General features: G+C 42.7%; 1 protein-coding gene across 1 annotated transcript in view; it reads right to left on the bottom strand.

Annotated features, from left to right (window-relative positions):
* LOC115479606 (cytochrome P450 2G1-like) overlaps positions 1 to 20,733 on the bottom strand; it is a 97,908-nt gene that overhangs the window by 26,932 nt on the left and 50,243 nt on the right. Inside the window, exon 7 of the mRNA XM_030217626.1 lies at positions 1,100 to 1,287. Within this exon, the coding sequence (XP_030073486.1) occupies positions 1,100 to 1,287 (188 nt within the window). The remainder of the gene's footprint in view (positions 1 to 1,099; positions 1,288 to 20,733) is intronic.

Raw genomic sequence — 20,733 nt, 5'->3', positions numbered from 1 at the left:
CGTCCAAGACTTAGGAACGCCCAAGTCCCGCCTCAAACACACCTCCAATATGCCCCCTTGAGATTTGGACGTCCTTGCGACAGATGTGTCATAAAGATGTCCAAAATCGGGTTTTGATTATATCGATTTAGTTGTCTCTGTGAGAAAGACGTCCAAGTGCCGATTTATGTCACTTTTTGGACCTCCATGTCTTTCGAAAATGAGCCTGATAGTGGAATTAGAAAAGATACAGAGAAGGGTGACGAAAATGATAAAAGGGACTCGGATGACTTCCCTATGAGGAAAGGCTAAAGCAGCTAGGACTGTTCAGCTTGGAGAAAAGATGGCTGAGAGGAGATATGATAGAGGTCTATAAAATAATGAGTGGAATGGAATGGGTAGATGTGAATCGCTTGTTTACTCTTTCCAAGAATACTAGGACTATGGGGCACAAAATGAAACTACGAAGTAGTAAATTTAAAACAAATCTGAGAAAATATTTCTTCACTCAAAATGTAATTAAACTCTGGAATTCGTTGCCAGAGAATGTGGTAAAAGCAGTTAGCTTAGTAGGGTGTAAAAAAAGGTTTGTATAGCTTCCTAAAAGAAAAGTCCATAAGTCTTTATTAAGATGGACTTGGGGAAAATCCACTGCTTATTTCTAGGATAAGCAGCATAAAATGTATTTTGCTGTTTTGGGATCTTGCCAGATACTTGTAATCTGGATTGGCCACTGTTGGTAACAGGATGCTGGGCTTGATGGACCTTCGGTCTGTCCCAGTATGGCAACACTTAATTACAGGCTACATATCCCTAGCCCACATTTTTGAGTAATTGTTATAAATTCTTCAATAAAAAAAAAAGAAAGAAAAGGAAGAAAGAGAAATTTTAGGCTATGTTGGAGTGCCCAAACAGAAAGGTACAAGTGCTTGCACATATGAATAGGTAACTGATGGGAATTCATGCATATCCTTGTATCTTGGATCAACAGTTAGTAGACAATCTAGATATGATACCCTCAAAACCAAGTGTTTTTGTGGGATTGGAGGGAGAGAGATTTGAAGACACTGGAATTTAAAGGTTATTAGCAGGCCATGGGACAAAACCAGTATGAGCTGACCTTAGGGATGATATAGCCACGGAACTCAGTGTCTTGGCTGACTGCATGGGGGACATTCAGAGGTACAATATCAGCGAAGCGCTGGATCTCATGAATGACAGCATCTGTGTATGGCATCTTGCTCCGATCCTCCACTGCTGGAACCCGATCCTGTCCAATCACATGGTCAATCTCCTCCATTACCTTTTCTGTTAAAAAAGAACATATATTTATATATATCTAGGAGACTGTAATATAGAAATGTAGCAATGTGTGTGTCTCTAGGTGCTGCCCCTGCACTTAATGTGCTTGGCCCAACAACCGTTCACATTCCCAAAAATATAAGTGAGGCATATTATTCTCTTTTATAACTCCTATTTTTCCTGGTGATTCCAGTCCAAAATTGCCATCTCTCTCTTAATTACAAGCAGGGTCACCAACAGACTCCTTAGTTCAGGACCAGTTGATCCAGTCCTGTTTTTGGTACCCCAGAAATTAGGATGTCTCCTCACCTTCTCTCATCAAAGGCTTTTCTAATACTGGCATACGGACCACTTTCTCACTGAGAAAACTACCATAAAAGTAGGAAGAAGATACTTGTGAGAAAAATACAAAAAGTACAATTTATTACAAAATAAAAACCCAATATGGCCATGTGTCAGGTATATAATAGCAAATTATAAAGATTGCCACATATGTAGCAAGTGAGTAAATGATATTTTTTTTACTATCAGTGATAAAAGCTAAAGTCAATCAAAATGACTTTGACTCTCAGGCCCACTCTTTCCTTCCCAACAGAAAAATGAATATATGTGTAAGAAGCTATTTGCACTCTGTCTGCTTTGTTAATTGTATGACTAAGAGAATTCATCTTCACCGAACACACTACAGATCTACTCGTCCAATTATCAAACTCAGATCACCACTGCAAATCTTGTCCTGTCTCCACTTTTAACCCAATCCATCTCCAGCAACTGCAGGCAAGGTGTGTAAAATCTAGGAAGCCTATGCCACCAGTCACAGCATACCTAAGATTTCATTATACACTCTGGTAGGCAATGTCTCAATGTATTCTCCCCAATGTTCTAGGAAGACTCTTTTGCTTCTCATGGACTTCCTGAAAGCCATGCTTTCCAACATCATTATCATTAGCTCATGAAGTGAGTTCCTCTACTCCCAATAAAGCACTGCTTAAGAGCCTTATTACCCCAGAGTCTCTCAAGTGTCTTAAACAACAAAGACTGTAAGTGCCAATCTTCTTTGAAACATATTTATACTACTTGCTACAGTGTTATGGATGATACTCACAAATTCTCACAAGGGGAAAGGATTCAAAGGGAGATAAAGAGACTTAGTAAATATTGTTTGATTACTGTCTTGCTGCCAAAGTGACTGCCTCTACAACTGTTACATAAGTACATAAGTAATGCCACACTGGGAAAAGACCAAGGGTCCATCCAGCCCAGCATCCTGTCCACGACAGCAGCCAATCCAGGCCAAGGGCACCTGGCAAGCTTCCCAAACATACAAACATTCTATACATGTTATTTCTGGAATTGTGGATTTTTCCCAAGTCCATTTAGTAGCAGTTTATGGACTTGTCCTTTAGGAAACCGTCTAACCCCTTTTTAAACTCTGCCAAGCTAACCACCTTCACCACGTTCTCCGGCAACGAATTCCAGAGTTTACTTACGCGTTGGGTGAAGAAAACTTTTCTCCGATTTGTTTTAAATTTACTACACTGTAGTTTCATCGCATGTCCCCTAGTCCTAGTATTTTTGTCCCAGTTATTTGCCAAAAAAGACAAGTAAACTTGTTGGGTCAGCATACCAGTATCAGAGTTAGTAATCAAACAATATTTACTAAGTCTCTTTATCTCCCTTTGAATCCTTTCCCCTTGTGAGAATTTGTGAGTATCATCCATAACACTGTAGCAAGTAGTATAAATTACTGACTGTTAGAAGGGTGCAGTTGTGTGGATTAACTCACTACAGCTTCCTGGCTTTTGTTGGTCTCAGCACTGGTCCCAAACCAAATAAATTTGTTATGTGAGAGGTCCCACTATACAGTTTCTGGCCATACTCTGGGATCCCCCTTACATTTATTTTCCCCTTGAAAATGAAAATAAAGAATTCAGCCTCTATTGTTAGTTAATATCATGTATACACGTAGGTTTGCAAAAATGGCAGGCATACATGAGTAATTTATACATGTAAGTTGTCAAACACCAATTTACAATGTAACTTGCGTGTGTAACATACATATGCAAGTTACACCTCCAAGTCTGTGCTTCACAAGATGCATATGTATGTTACATGTGTATGCCTGCTTTTGCAAACCTACACATGTATGCTGTGAAACACCAATTTGCAGGTGTAACCAGTGGTGTTCCTAGAGGGGGGCGATGTGTGCGGTCCGCCCCGGGTGCACGCCGCTGGGGGGGTGCCACGCGCCTGTCTGCACCGCTCGTTCCGTGCTCCCTCTGCCCCGGAACAGATTACTTCCTGTTCCGGGGCAGAGGGAGCATGGAATGAGCGAAGCAGACAGGCGCGCGGCACCCCCCCCCCCCCCCCAGCAGGTAAAAATGCACCCCGGGGGGTGTCCTTTCACCAGGGGGGGAGGTGTGTCCTTTCGCGGGGGGGGGAGGTGGCCTTTCGCCGGGGGTGGGAGTGTTGCGCTGCACCGGGGGGGGGGGGGGTGGCGCTGCACCCGGGGGGGGGGGTGCGCATCAGCGATCCGCCCCGGGTGTCAGCCATCCTAGGAACGCCACTGGGTGTAGCTTACATGTGTAAGTTGCTGCATTCTTCTGTTCAGTTTTTAATTGTATATCTTTTTTAAATGGCTGCTCCTGCTGCACGCAGGACTGGCATTAGGGGGGGCAAACAGGTAGCTGCCCTGGGCCTCGCAGCACCAGGGAGGCCCTGTGGTCCAGGCACCTCTTCTCCTTCTCCCCACCATAGTCCGTCTCCTCTTCTCTTCCTGATCTTCTTTAAAAATGTATTTTTCTTCTTAGAGGACTAGCTGCCTGTAGCTGCCCGGAAGCTTTCCCTCTCTGTAATGATCCACTCCTGTCTGATGCAATTTCCTCTTTCCACCTGGGTTGATCAAGGCAGAGAGGGAAAGCTTCAGGATAGCCAGAGGCAGTTTGTGAGGATGACTGCCACACCAGAACCCCTCTGAGAATGGAAATAAAAATGTTAAGAAGACCACAAGGTGAGGGGAAGGGAGGGAGACAGACTGTGGTGGAGAGAAGGGGAAGAGATGCCCGGATCACTTAGTAGCAATGAAGGTGGGGAGATCGGGGGGAAGGCCCCACCATATCTAAAACTGGCCCTAGCTGCACAAGCATGGAAACATATGTGCACTCCTGTATGTATTTTAGAAAAGGCTCTACATTTGTAGATCCTTTTCTAAATACTACCAGAACTGTACACATCCTGACCTGGACGTATCAATTCTGGTTTCTATATTCTACCTAAAAAAGGGGCTACACAGGTCAAAATTCAGCAATGAGTTTGAGTGGTACAGCTCAGGAGCAGAGGCTAGCCAGGTTTTGATCTCAGGGGGAGCAGACTTTTATAAAATAGGCGCTGGTTGGTGTCAGCTAGACAGCAGTGTCTGTGTTGTTGCTCAAGGGCTGTGGCGGGCACTGATTAATACAGGCTGTCTCTATTGCATCCTGCCTACAAGGAAACAGTAAGTTACATCAGGAGGCAGGACACAGAAGTGGTCTCTGGACTGGCCAGAGCAGGCAACCTGTCTTCTTAACTACAAAGTAAAAATATTCAAATCATGACCATCACCTCAGGAATAGAACACACATTCCTTCCACTGCTAGACACCTTGTTTAAATCAAATGGGCTTTTGTTTGTGAGGTGACTCTACAGGATGTGGAGACCACCAGTCTTCAGGATTTTTATTTTGGGTGACAAGGGTCACCAAAGACCAGAGTGGCTGAGCCTACTTTCAAATAGGGCTAGACACTTTGCCATTCAGGTTTTCAGGCTATCCACAATGAATCTACATGAAAAAGATTTGCATGTAATGGAGGCAGTATATGCAAATCAATTTCATGCATATTTAATGTGGATATCCTGAAAAACCTGACTGGCAAGGGGGTACTCCAGAACCAACTTGGGAAACACTGCCCAAGAACACAAAACGTACCACCCCATAACAGCCCTAACCCACCTATGAAAAGACAGTGCTATATGTATTACACTGGGTTCTGGAGCACCAATATATCTACTATTGGGAAACTAGAACAAGCTGCACTGTTACACATTTCTACACAACATGCTAGCAGAATTCTTCACCTCAGTCGCACATGCAGAACATGGACAGAACCTCATCTATATAACATTAGTAGCCATACTGGATCAGACCAAAGGTCCACCTAGCCCAGTATCCTGTTTCCAACAGTGGCCAACCCAGGTCACAAGCACCTGGCAGAAACCCGAATTGTGACAACATTCCATCCTACCAATCTAATACAGAATATGGAGCCACAAAAAAAAAAACCCAACAACAACAAAAGTTGAAATGGAGACCCCCTCCTCTCTGCCCAAGAAAACCAGACTCTATAAACAGCGCAATACTGGTAAAAAGAAACAGAAAAGCATTTTCTCCTATACTTTGCAAAATAAAAATAGAAAAAATACACATTTTACAAAGCAGGTACATCTCAGTCCTTACAAAGTATTACATACAGTAAAAACAATGTTTTTTTTCCCTTTGTTTGGGAATTTGGCTGGTCCCAGTCTTTCTTTTCCATGTTCCATGAGTCAGCCTTACAAATTCTTTTCCAGGCTGGACTTTCCATTTCTTCTCTCTCCTCATCTTCTTCCTTTCCTTCTCTACATCTATTTGGCACTGATCTTTCATTTTAGGTCCCCACTATCAAATAGCTATGTATAGAGCTGCAAGTGATCCAGTTCCAGAAGGGAGATTTTTCAACTAGTCCTAGTGTGAACTAGCATTCTCTAACTAGCTTAGTTGGGCAGACTGGATGGACCATGCAGGTCTTTTTCTGCCGTCATTTACTATGTTATATCTTTAATCTACTATCTACTAATAACGACACATTGTAAGCCACATTGAGCCTGCAAAGAGGTGGGAAAATGTGGGATACAAATGCAATACATAAAAATAAATAAAACTGCTTAGTGCATATGAAGTCATGTGCATTGTGGTAGATATAAAGTAGGGGGAAGATCCCCTAAATGACAGCTTATACTGTCCTATCCCAACCTTCGTTCTTATTGAGCTGTAAGGCCAAGAAGCAGGAATCAAATCAGGCAAAGAATCACAGAAATAAACTGAGCATCCTCCAGATTTACATAAATGCATCTGAGTCTTAAATAATCCAGATCAAGTCACAGCCTTCTTTTCCTAGTTCGTGGAGCTTGAACCTGACCTGAATTGATTCATTCATATCTAATAGACAGTGACCAAAATGCAATTATAATTGCGTATGTAAAGTACCTACAGGAAGCCTTCCTAGCAGAAAGGACATGCCAGAATAGTTTAGAGCAGTGCAGCATGTTGCTATAGCACAACCTAGGGGCCTGCTGCAATGGTATTTTCCTGATTGTAAATGCCAGATATCTTTCTCATGGCAATTAACTCGCCAGGAAGTAATACCATGCAACTGCTTTGGAATCCTTCAGCCATTCCATTCCCTCCCCTCCCCTCTCCCAACGCCATCTCAGGCTCTGTTTTGCTTTTATAAATTGTTTTAGGGGTAGAGACCTAACCTCTTGCAGCTTTATCCCATTAGTTTAATTCAGATTGTGAAACAAGAAATCTAGGTGGTTTACAAAGAAAATAGGAAACTGCTGAGGGTAGGATAACAAGACAAGGGGGAAAGAATATCAACATGACAAACGAGACATAGGGATAAGAGAGGCTAGGGACAAAACTTAAATTTTTTTAAAACAGAGGTAAGCAAGAGAAGGGAGAAAACAAACAGGTAACAATGATGACTGACACCAGAAACACAAAGTGCAAAACGCAAGTTGGAGAGTATAGAATAATTAAAGATCGAGAGCTGGAGAAAAATGACAATGAAAAATAATATTTTAAGCTGAGATCTGAACCTAATAAGTGAGCCTTCAAGTCTCAGATAAAGAGGGAGAACATTCCAAAAGTTTGAGCCAGCAACAGTGAAACAAGAGTTTCTGGTAGTATCCAAAAAGACTTTATGAAAGGATGGGACAAAACAAGAGGCTCTGGGCAGCAGATTGCAAAGATCTTGTGGGAGAACAGGGGACCAGGAGGCTAGATAGAACTGTTGGAATGTAATTGTATTTTACATGCATTGCCTGTCACCTATTATTTCTCTGTGATTACTCTGTGACCTCTGATGTGAATTACTTAGAGAGGTCACACAGCTATGCAACTTCCTGTGGGGGTTAGACACAGCAGACACAGCACATGGAGCACATGGAGCTCATGATCTCTCCTAACCTGAGAGGATCTATGGTGGTGTGAGCATCCATTACCATCTAAGCACATGGAAGGAGCTGATAATACAAATGTATAGTAATATGTATATATAAGCCTGTCTGATTATAATCTAACTGCAAACTGTGAGTAAACAGATGTTTTGTTACTTCAACTTTAAAGTGACTCAGCAGTGAATTATTCAGGGGTGTATGAGAGAGAGATGAAGAAAGAAATTAACATTTCTAAAGCTGAAGCTGTGTGTACTAAAATCTGCTAATTATTTACTACAAATAATCCAACAAAAGGGTTATGGGCCCAGGGCCAGGAATTGAAAAAGAAGAGAAATATTACCAGGCAGAAAAAAAGGCCACATTTTTCTCTTAAGTTTTAAAGGAAAGATTCAGTCTGTCTCTCTCTCCCCCCACACAGCAGACAGAAGGCTAAGAAAATGGCTGAGGGAAGAAATTCACTATTGTTCTACTCTCTCAAGGTGCCTAGATTAACTGAGTTTAATTATCGGCAGTGGGAACTAAGATTCATATGTCTCCTTCGAGCAAAAAGATTAAATATATGCTTAGACCAAGACAGAACAGATGAAAATATGGCTGAATGGGACAATGCAAACTATTATGTGAAGTGCATGCTTTTGGAAGCTCTCTCAGAGAAACAAGCCATATTAGTGGAGGGAAAAGATACACCAAAGGACATTTTACATAAACTGAGAACTATGTATGCAACTACATATGCAAAGCAGCAACCAATTTGGCTGGCAGAGTTGAATGAAACCAAATTAAGGGATAAAAGTGAATGTAATGATCACATTATGCATCTTATGTCTTCATTTCAAAGGTTAGAACTTTCTGGAATTCCCATGTGTGATGCATTGAAAAGAGCATTTCTTTTTACCTCACTATCAAAGAAGTTTGATGTTTTTAGGTCTGTAAATGAGGCCATTGAAGGGCAATCTTTTGAACAGACAACATCAAAACTAAGGCAGGAATGCATAATAAATGATTCTGAGGAGATGTGTTCTCAAAGCAAGTCAGAGAGGAATGAAACAAATTTCTTGGCAAAGAACAGAGGAAGGCGGAGCTATGGGAAAACTCCACCCAAGGGCAAGCTGATTTGCTACTCATGTGGAAAGGAGGGACATGTATCTAAATGGTGTAAGGAAACACAAAACACTCCCTCTAGCTCACCTAAGCCAATGGAACTAAAGAATTTTCAAACCAGGAAATGTATGAAGGACAAAGATAAACACAAGGGCTTTCTAATGGCAGAAAAATCTTTGACTATGGTAAATAATAATTCAAATGAAAGTACTTGGATTTTGGATTCGGGGAGCACATGCCATTTAACCAATTGTAAGGATTTCTTTCAGGAAATGTGTCCAGAGGAAGGTATTCTTAAAACTGCAAACGCAGGGACTGCTAAGATCCAAGCAAAAGGTATTGGATTCTTAAAATGCAAAGTGTCTAATGAAGTTAAAGAAATTCCTGTAAGTGATGTCTTGTATATTCCCCAAGCAGTTTGTAATATGCTTAGTGTATCTACATTAGATAAGAAGGGATTTGCGATTCATTTTGAAAACAGTAAGTGCACAATCTCTAAAAATGATGAAGTGTATGCTGAAGCTTTTATGCATAATGATGTTTATAAACTGAGCATTTCAGGTGAAGCCTCACATATGGCGCAAGTAAGGAAGAATGATGGTAAATGTAGTCTGGAAATCTGGCACCGCCGCCTGGGACATCGTGATTCTAAGGTGATCCAGGATCTTTACAGTAAGCAACTGGCCACCGGCATTCAGATAAGTGCAGATGCTGGTAAAATGGAGAAATGCATAGACTGTGTTACTCAAAAAGGTGTGAGACCCTCATTTCCTGCATACACAGGAAATAGGAGTAATAAAGTGCTGGACTTAATACACAGTGACTTATGTGGACCGTTTAATATCCCATCATTGGGAAATAACAGATTTGTGCTAATATTCTTGGATGATTTCTCTAGATACTGTGTGGCCTATTTGCTGAAAGAAAAAAGTCAAGTCACAGACATGCTGAAGAAATACGTAGCCATGGTGTGCAATAAATTTGAAAGAAAACCAAAGGTTCTTCAGACCGACAATGGTGGTGAGTTCACTTCACAAAGCATGCGCACATTTCTAGAACAAGAAGGCATTCAGCATATCACAACAGTAGCTTATACACCAGAGCAAAATTCTGTTGCAGAGAGAAAATTTAGGTCACTTGTGGAAATGACCAGATGTATGCTGTCAGATAGCAATCTCCCTAAAAGACTATGGGGGGAAGCCATTCTCACAGCAGTATACCTACAAAACAGAATGCCAACTAAAGGCGCTGAGCGCACACCACATGAGACATGGCATGGTAGGAAGCCAAACCTGTCACACATAAGAACATTTGGGAGTACAGCATATGCTCATGAACCAAAGCAAAGAAGGCATAAGCTGGATTCCACAACAGAAAGGGGCATTTTAGTTGGCTATGCTCCAGGACACAAAGGATATAGAATTTTGAATCTGAAAACTGGCATTGTTGGCATAAGACATGTTACATATTTTGATGAAAACAAGAGGGTTGATAAAGGCTGGATTATCCCAGATGAGCCTTATCATCCAGAATATGAAACTAGACCCATAATAGACATGCCAGTGTATATAAATGCCATACCAAGGCAGATGTCTGAAAGCAACTCACCTGTATCTAACGAGGAACAGGCAGAGGAAGCAGACACAGAAAGGATCATTGAAGAAGACAGTACAGTTGGAGAAGGGGAATCAATTGGAGAAGGACTCTCAGATTTAGAGGATGCAGAAAGGTCAGACCAACCTGTTGTCAGACGCTCATCCAGGGAAAACAAAGGTGTTCCACCCCCAAGACTGTCTTACTTAACAAAGTCAGCAGAAGCTCAAGAGCCCTTAACATGGGATGAGATTGAGAAAATGCCAGCAGAAGAAGCTGCTGAATGGCATAAAGCTGCACAAGAAGAAATTGATGCATTGGATAAAAATAATACTTGGATTCTTACAAAATTACCTCCTGGCAAGAAAGATATAGGATGCAAATGGGTATTCAAGTTAAAAAGGAATGCACAAGGAAAAGTGGAAAGGTATAAAGCAAGATTAGTGGCAAAGGGATATCTTCAAAAATATGGAGAAGATTTTGATGAAGTGTTTGCACCTGTAGTGAAACACACGACAATAAGAACACTTCTGAGCATTGCAGTCTCAAAAGGCATGCAAGTCAAACACATTGATGTGAAAACAGCGTTTCTTCACGGAGATATAACTGAAGACTTGTACATGGAACAGCCAACAGGTTTCATAAATACAAAACAAAGACAGCTAGTGTGTAAATTAAACAAAGGTCTTTATGGATTAAAGCAAAGTGCAAAATGTTGGAATGAAAAATTGCATGAAATATTGACAAATTTAGGATTTAAGCAAGGTGAAGCAGATAAATGCTTGTACACTAGGTGCACAAATGGACAATATGCATACATTTTAGCTTTTGTTGATGATCTGCTCATTGCAAGCAAAAGTGAGCAAGAGTACAAGGACATTGTAAAATATTTAAACCTGAATGTTGAGATAAAAGAACTTGGTAATGTGTCATACTATCTTGGTATAGAAATTGAGAAACAAAATGATGGTTCTTATCTTCTAAGCCAGAAGCAGAAAATAAATGAGCTTATTGAAAGTTTAGGTATGCAAGATGCCCAAGTTGTAAGCACTCCCATGATCACTGATTTTCTGAAGGATGAAACAGTAAGAGAACCTTTACCAGATAACATCCAATATAGATCAGCCATAGGTAAGCTTTTATATCTAGCTACCACATACAGGGCTGATATAGCAAATGCAGTAGGAATTTTGAGCAGAAGGGTCAGCTCACCTACCAAATCAGATTGGACTGCAGTTAAAAGGATGGTAAGGTATTTAAAGGGTACCATTGATTGTAAATTAAAGATTTCAGCCAATAGTAATCCAAAACTAATATGTTACTGTGATTCAGATTGGGCAGGGGATCATTCTAATTATAAATCCACAAGTGGATATGTGTTTATGTATGGAAATGTACAAATTTCATGGGCCAGTCATAAACAAAGTATTGTGAGTTTGTCTTCTACAGAAGCTGAATATGTGGCTGTATCGGAAGCGTGCAGAGAACTGATGTGGATTGAAAAACTTTTGCTGGATTTTGGAATAGCTGAAAAGAGACCAATCCAGATAATGGAAGATAATCAGAGCTGCATCCGACTGTCACAGAATGACAAGGTTCAGTCACGCACCAAGCACATCGCAACGAAATACCACAACGTGCGAGAGTTGGCGAAAGAAGGGGTCATCAGTCTACACTATTGTCACACCAGTGAGATGACAGCTGACATCATGACCAAACCGTTACCCAGAGAACATTTTGTGAATCTGCGTATAAAGCTTGGACTTTGTATGAATAAATAATTGCATGACAGTTATGCATGAGAAGGGGTTTGTTGGAATGTAATTGTATTTTACATGCATTGCCTGTCACCTATTATTTCTCTGTGATTACTCTGTGACCTCTGATGTGAATTACTTAGAGAGGTCACACAGCTATGCAACTTCCTGTGGGGGTTAGACACAGCAGACACAGCACATGGAGCACATGGAGCTCATGATCTCTCCTAACCTGAGAGGATCTATGGTGGTGTGAGCATCCATTACCATCTAAGCACATGGAAGGAGCTGATAATACAAATGTATAGTAATATGTATATATAAGCCTGTCTGATTATAATCTAACTGCAAACTGTGAGTAAACAGATGTTTTGTTACTTCAACTTTAAAGTGACTCAGCAGTGAATTATTCAGGGGTGTATGAGAGAGAGATGAAGAAAGAAATTAACATTTCTAAAGCTGAAGCTGTGTGTACTAAAATCTGCTAATTATTTACTACAAATAATCCAACAAGAACAAGGCAAGCCTGAGGACTGAATCGGGTGACAGAGAATATTAATTTTAAAGGGAATTCTATAAGATACCGGGAGCATGTTCTCCTCTGCCTGTCTTCTTCCTCCTGCGCAGAACCGGCGATTCAGAGTGAGCCTTGCTTCTGCCGGCATCAGGGCCTCTTCTCAGGCGCGTCCCACCTCTGCGGAAAACAGGAAGTTGCGATAGAGTAGGCGGAACGCGCCCGAGAAGAAGCCCCGACGCCGGCAGAAACAAGGCTCACTCTGAATCGCCGGTGCTGCGCAGGAAGGAGAAGACGGGCAGAAGCGATAGGACTCAGGAGGCGCCTTTTTTTTGGAACAGCTGTTTGGGGGAGCGACCGCTCCCCCTGTGCCCCACCTGGCTACGCTTCTGCTCAGGAGCATGCAGGTCCTTTCCTAGCTTGGGGATTACTATTCTAAAAGTATGGTTTCAGTCAGATGGAAAACACCCCCCCCCCCCCCCTCCACAATTAGATTTATTTTATTTATTTTATTGCATTTGTATCCCACATTTTCCCACCTATTTGCAGGCTCAATGTGGCTTACTTACATAGTTTTGTAACACAGTTAATCCTGGATGTCAGGTACAATTATTATTGTATAGTAGAGGAAGGACTTTCAGAAGTGGATTAGTGAGGTTCTGGGTTTTTATTGTAGGCTTTGTTGAAGAAATATGTCTTGAGGGATTTGCGAAAGATAGTTATTTCATTGATTGTTTTCAGGTCTCTGGGTAGTGCGTTCCATAACTTCGTGCTCGTGTAAGAGAAGGTGGTAGCATGCATCTGCTTGTATTTTAGTCCTTTGCAGCTGGGGAAGTGTAGGTTGAGAAATTTGCGAGATAATTTTGTAGCGTTTCTGGGAGGTAGGTCCACGAGGTTTAGCATGTAAATTGGGGGGTCTGCTTGAATGATTTTGTGTACCATCATGCAGATCTTGAATGCAATACGTTCCTTAAGTGGGAGCCAGTGAAGTTTCTTTCTTAAGGGTTTTGCGCTTTCATATTTAGTTTTTCCAAATATGAGTCTGGCAGCAGTATTTTGGGCAGTTTGGAGTTTCTTGATGTTCTGCTCTTTGCAGCCTGCGTACAGTGCATTGCAGTAATCAAGATGACTTATTACCATTGACTGTACCAGGGTACGGAGTATGTATCTCGGGAAGAAAGGTTTTATTCTTTTGAGTTTCCACATGGAGTAGAACATCTTTTTCGTCGTGTTTTTTACGTGGGTATCAAGAGTAAGGTTTTGATCAATGGTGACTCCTAGAATTTTCAAGTTTTGCGAAATAGGCTGAGAACAGTATGGTGTGGTTATGGTGGAGACGTTTTTTGTGTTATGTTGTGAGGTGAGAACAAGACATTGTGTTTTTTCTGCATTAAGTTTCAGCTGGAATGCATCTGCCCAGGTGTGCATTATTTGGAGGCTTTGGTTGATCTCGTTGGTGATTTCATTTAGATCGTGTCTGAAAGGGATGTAGATCATGACGTCATCTGCATATATGTAGGGGTTGAGGTTTTGATTGGCTAGAAGTTTAGCCAAAGGTATCATCATCAGGTTGAATAAGGTTGGTGAGAGGGGAGATCCTTGGGGTACTCAACATTCAGGTATCCATGGGAGTGATCTGTCCGCGTTCGTTGTTACTTGGTATGATCTTGTGGTCAGGAATCCTTTGAACCATTTGAGAACTGTGCCTCCTACTCTGAAATATTCTAGTATATGTAATAGTATTTCATGGTCAACATGTCAAAGGCACTGGACATGTCGAATTGTAAGAGGAGTATGTTGTTGCCCATTGCAATTGCTTGTTTAAATGAGTTCATTGCAGACACTAGAACAGTTTCGGTACTGTGATTTGAACGAAATCCTGATTGAGACTCGTGGAGAATTGAATGTTTATTTAGGTATTCAGTAAGTTGTTTCGTTACTATGCCTTCCATGAGTTTGGTTATGAGTGGAATTGATGCTACTGGTCGATAGTTGGTTAGGTCCATTGTGCTTTTTTTTAGCATCTTTCGGTAGCAGAGTAAGTAGGATATTTCCTTTGTCCGTAGGAAAGAGCCCATTTTGAAGTCTGTGATTTACGTGGTTCGTGATGTCTATTTTGAATTGTTTGGGTGCTGATCTTATTAGACTGTTAGGGCAGATGTCTAGTTTACATTGCGATTTGGCGTATTTTCCGAGCCAATGTGAGATTTCATTTGTTGAAAGTGTGTTGAAGTTGGTCCATGATTGATCTGCTGGGTATTCCCCGGGTTTTGGGTCTAGGCATTCAAGGATATTTATGTAATTTGTTTTGTTGGTGGGTATCATGAGTCGGAGTTTTATAATTTTTTCCTTGAAGTAATTTGCAAGATTGGTTGCTGATGGGGTATCTTTGTTGTTCGAGGTGACCGTAGTAGTATTTAGGAGGTGGTTTACGAGTGTGAAGAGTTTGTTTGTGTCCTTGTAGTTTGGCCCTATTTTGGTTTTGTAATACGTCCTTTTAGTTTGTCTGATACTGTATTTGTATTTTCTTTGTAGTTGTTTCCAGTCTTTGAGTGTGTTTTCGTCTTTTTTCTTGCTCCATGCTCTTTCTAATCTTCTGACCTGTGTTTTTAATTCTTTCAATTCTTCGTTAAACCATGGAATTGAGTTTTTTCTATGTGAGGTTCTGGTTTGAAGTGGTGCTATATTGTCTAATATTGTTCTGCATCTGTTATCCCGTTCTTGAAGAAACTGGGGTGAGTCTGTAGGTGTTGTCCATTCGTCGGTGTATAGTTTTTGCCAGAATGTTAATGGGTCTATTTTGCCTCTCGTAGTGTAGGTTTATTGTTTTTGTTGTGTCTTTTTTGTTCTCCAGTGAAGGGAGAAGTTTGCACTGTAGTGGTCGGACCATGGCTTGGCTGTCCATTTTGTGTCTAATAGTGTGAGGTTTGATTCTGATGAAAATTTGTGGGTGATGATGTCTAGTGTATGTCCTTTGTTATGGGTGGGTTGTGTGTTTGGCCAGTGGAGCTCCCATAGTTGGAGGAAGTCTTTGCATTCATGTACGTTGCTTGAGTTAGTATCTTCAAGGTAAAGGTTGATGTCTCCTGCTATGAGAAGGTTCTGGGCTGAAACACAAGTATTCGATATGAAATCCAGGAAGTGCGATTGTGAATCTTGCCAATTGCCTGGGGGTCTGTAAAATAAGATTAGGTTCAGGTGATCACGTAAGTTGGAGTGGTTGATTCTGACTGAGGCTATTTCGAGTTGGGGAAGAATAGATTCTGCTATTGTTGTAACTGTGACTTGAGATTTATAGATTATTGCTATGCCTCCTCCTCTTTTTCCTTCTCTTGTCCAGTGGGTAATTTTGTATTCTGGAGGACAGAGTTCTAAAATTATTGGATCTTTAGGTTCATGGATCCAGGTTTCACTAATAAGTAGTAGATCGAGCTAGTCAGTTGTAATCCATTCAGTCAGTATCGTGGTTTTATTGACTGCCGATCTGGCATTGATGTATCCTATTTGAATATGTTTGTGGTGTTCAGTTAAGTTTGAGGTAGTGTTAAATTTTATCAGCTGTCTCTCTTCTTGATGTGTGAGTTTGTTGTGTCCTTTCGTTCCTTTCTGTTGGTGGTGACCATGGCTGATAGATTTTTTGTGCCATTGTTTAATTTTTTGGATAGGCATGTTGTGTATGTGTTGTGTGAATGGTTTGAGAGTTGTGTGATTAGTGTTGCCTATGTTAGGGTTTGTGGGTGTGTGGTGGGTTAGGGAAAGATAGTAGGTAATTAGGTATATTAATTTGCTGGGGTTCATATCAGTGTTAGTTGTTTAGGAGGGATTTGGAAGATTACAGTTCAAGATGCAGTATGAGACTATGAGACTATATAAGAAAAGTTCTTAAGAGAGGTGAGTAGCTTACAGCTAAGCGTGAATATTACAGATCTGTAATTGCAGTATTGTTATAATTATACAATTCTAGGTATGCACATTGGCAGTTATATGTACATAAGAGATTTAATAGATTGGAGTGGGAAGTGAGCTTGTCCAGTTCACTGTAGGCAGGGAAGCCAGTCGGTTTAATCTTTGTTTCCCCTATCCTGTGCAGCCATCATCCAATGCACTCAAAACAAGTATGCAAGCAAGCCTATGAACTGCTGCAGACAGAGTATGCAAAACCCATGGGCTACTGCATGGGTCCGATGGATTGGAGTGAAAGTGAGTCTTCTTCTTATCCCTCTGTTTTGATGGCCTGTCTAGCCTTGTGAGCTCAGCCAGAGGGACATAGCTCCGCACGGGTCACTCGTTGCTGCCCGTTCCCGTCTGCCTGCAGAGGCTCCGTTGTGTTTCCAGCTGGGAAGTCTCGGCTGGGAGAGCTGGGCGCATCCGCTCCATCGCCTCTCATAGCCCTCCGCTGCTCTTTGTCGGTGTTCCAACACAGCAATCGAGCTGGGCGGCAAGTCTCGGTCTCCTCTGGGCTGGGGTATCTCTTTGGCTCCGGGCTCTACTGCCTCGTGACCTTCGAGTGCCGGCGTTCACCTGGCTTGGCCCGTCGCGTGGTCAAGTTGCAGCATGGCTCCGGGTGCACGCGTGCGGGTAGTCCTGTTGGATCTCTGGTGGTCTCTTGGCCTGGATCTGGCAACCGGGATGCGATCTAGGGTCTGCGGCAGTATTCGCTCCACGCCTTTGCGACTCCGGTCAGTCCCGCTCCGATTCTCCGTCAGTTTTCACTTGGGACCTTCGGACCCGTTCAGCAGGTTTTGGAGAGAGCTCTACGGTGGTATACCTGGGCTCCGATTGGGTCTGCCTTTCTTATCCAGCGGTTCGTTATTCACCCGGGAGGCTGCGAGGTCGGCCTAGCTGCTCGGTGGCCACGAGGTCAGTTGGTCCGAATGGTGGTCGTCACTCTCGGCCACTCGTCCTCCAAGCCTCCCAGCGGACCCTTTGTTGGTTCGCCTGGGCTCAGTTGGGTCCACCTGGGCTCCGATTAGGTTGGCCTCTGCCTCCCCTAGTTTGTGGCTGGTTCCAGCCACTCTACTGTCGATTTTCGGCCCTGGGCTGCGGAGCTTCTTACTCCATGACCCTTAGGTAGCAGCCATCTTTAAGATGATCAAACAGCTCAGTTAATGTTATCTGGCAAAACTTTATAGAAATCACTGTGGAACGGGAAAGGGAAATGGGACTTGATATACCGCTTTTTTGTGGTTTTTGCAACTACATTCAAAGTGGTTTACTTAGTATACACAGGTACTTATTTCTACCTGGGGCAATGGAGGGTTAAGTGACTTGCCCAGAGTCACAAGGAGCTGCAGTGGGAATGGAACCCAGTTCCCCAGGATCAAAGTCTGCTGCACAAACCCTTCTGTGCCACAAATTTTGTAAATAAAAGTGGTCGGGCTGGGAATACCACTACTGACTAGTTTGCCTTTGTGGCAAAGTCTAACAGCATGGTCTGCCCAGAGATGTGGCAGCACTTTATTGGGGAAGAGCCAGAAGAGGGTATTTATGCATTTTAATCTATGAGTTTTTATTCTCTATCCTTTAGAATTCACATTAGGGAGTGGAGCGGAGGACGTCTTGGAACACTTTTGATTTCACTGTAGCATAGCTTGCCAATTGCTAAATATGTTTGGGATGTTGGGGCGGATGAGGGCTTTAGATTTGTACATAGGAGAAGGTGAAGAATGGATTTTACTGGCTTGTAAATAATTATTGCTTTTAAGTTGGGGACTACAGCAGCTTGTTTTTAATTGTACGGTGGGGGGGGGGAGAGGATGGATTGTACTCGCTTATAAATAGTGATTGCTTTTTAATGATGGGGACCACAGCAGCTTATTTTTAATTGTACATGGGGGGGGGGGGGGGAATCCCTTTATTCTCAGAGTATGGCTGACAGAGATAAATGTAGTGAACAGAGAAAACTTTACAATGTCTGGGTGTGTTTTGGTCTGTGATTGCCACAAATATGGAACATCCTTACATAACAAAATAAATGACAGCATATCAGTCCTGATATAAAGACTCAATAACTTTGAACTTTGTGCAGCATGTACATATTACAGTGATGTAACAAACATATAGATGTTCACTGGGGGGACCCTGTATTATGCAGTTGTTAGATTGGCTGCTGGCTTGGGGGGCCTATGGGAGGTGACTCCCAGGTTTACATGCGTAAGTAAGGCTGAGGGTGGAGCAGCTGGAATGGGAGGCCATGTACAGTGGGGGAAATAAGTATTTGATCCCTTGCTGATTTTGTAAGTTTGCCCACTGACAAAGACATGAGCAGCCCATAATTGAAGGGTAGGTTATTGGTAACAGTGAGAGATAGCACATCACAAATTAAATCCGGAAAATCACATTGTGGAAAGTATATGAATTTATTTGCATTCTGCAGAGGGAAATAAGTATTTAATCCCTCTGGCAAACAAGACCTAATACTTGGTGGCAAAACCCTTGTTGGCAAGCACAGCGGTCAGACGTCTTCTGTAGTTGATGATGAGATTTGCACACATGTCAGGAGGAATTTTGGTCCACTCCTCTTTGCAGATCATCTCTAAATCATTAAGAGTTCTGGGCTGTCGCTTGGCAACTCGCATCTTCAGCTCCCTCCATAAGTTTTCAATGGGATTAAGGTCTGGTGACTGGCTAGGCCACTCCATGACCCTAATGTGCTTCTTCCTGAGCCACTCCTTTGTTGCCTTGGCTGTATGTTTTGGGTCATTGTCGTGCTGGAAGACCCAGCCACGACCCATTTTTAAGGCCCTGGCGGAGGGAAGGAGGTTGTCACTCAGAATTGTACGGTACATGGCCCCATCCATTCTCCCATTGATGCGGTGAAGTAGTCCTGTGCCCTTAGCAGAGAAACACCCCCAAAACATAACATTTCCACCTCCATGCTTGACAGTGGGGACGGTGTTCTTTGGGTCATAGGCAGCATTTCTCTTCCTCCAAACACGGCGAGTTGAGTTCATGCCAAAGAGCTCAATTTTTGTCTCATCTGACCACAGCACCTTCTCCCAATCACTCTCGGCATCATCCAGGTGTTCACTGGCAAACTTCAGACGGGCCGTCACATGTGCCTTCCGGAGCAGGGGGAGCTTGCGGGCACTGCAGGATTGCAATCCGTTATGTCGTAATGTGTTACCAATGGTTTTCGTGGTGACAGTGGTCCCAGCTGCCTTGAGATCATTGACAAGTTCCCCCCTTGTAGTTGTAGGCTGATTTCTAACCTTCCTCATGATCAAGGATACCCCACGAGGTGAGATTTTGCGTGGAGCCCCAGATCTTTGTCGATTGACAGTCATTTTGTACTTCTTCCATTTTCTTACTATGGCACCAACAGTTGTCTCCTTCTCGCCCAGCGTCTTACTGATGGTTTTGTAGCTCATTCCAGCCTTGTGCAGGTGTATGATCTTGTCCCTGACATCCTTAGACAGCTCCTTGCTCTTGGCCATTTTGTAGAGGTTAGAGTCTGACTGATTCACTGAGTCTGTGGACAGGTGTCTTTCATACAGGTGACCATTGCCGACAGCTGTCTGTCATGCAGGTAACGAGTTGATTTGGAGCATCTACCTGGTCTGTAGGGGCCAGATCTCTTACTGGTTGGTGGGGGATCAAATACTTATTTCTCTCTGCAGAATGCAAATAAATTCATATACTTTCCACAATGTGATTTTCCGGATTTAATTTGTGATGTGCTATCTCTCACTGTTACCAATAACCTACCCTTCAATTATGGGCTGCTCATGTCTTTGTCAGTGGGCAAACTTACAAAATCAGCAAGGGATCAAATACTTATTTCCCCCACTGTATACATGCCCTAAGCTGCCTCATGGCCTGTGTGAAGATACATATCTCCATCCTCATTCCCCCCATGGTGTTGACCATGAGGTCCATGATGTGTGCAAAAGCCAGCAACAACTCCTTTCTGAGGGACCGGAACTGCTGCCAAACTTCACACAGCCACCCTCGCTCAGGAGCCTCAGGGTCACACCATGGTCCATAGGCTAGTGGGTGTCCTGCTCCTATGGGGCCAGCAGCTGCAAGGGTGAATCTGGGACAGTATGTCTTGAGTCTGGCCCCTACTGCTGATGTCTCCCAGGCTCCACAGCATGCTCTAGGGGTACTAGAATGTCCTTGGATGGAGGCATTGGACCCAAAGCTCCCACCACCTTGTCCTCCCCCTTCTTCTCCTTCCCCTCCTCTTTCTCCACCACCAGCTCAAGGGGTGGTGGAGGGCCAAGCTGAAAG

The sequence above is a fragment of the Microcaecilia unicolor genome, chromosome 11 (genome assembly GCF_901765095.1).
Source record: "Microcaecilia unicolor chromosome 11, aMicUni1.1, whole genome shotgun sequence".
In the NCBI taxonomy this organism is placed as follows: domain Eukaryota; kingdom Metazoa; phylum Chordata; class Amphibia; order Gymnophiona; family Siphonopidae; genus Microcaecilia; species Microcaecilia unicolor.
Note: the sequence above shows the minus strand (reverse complement) of the source record. Positions and strands in the feature narration are given on the sequence as shown.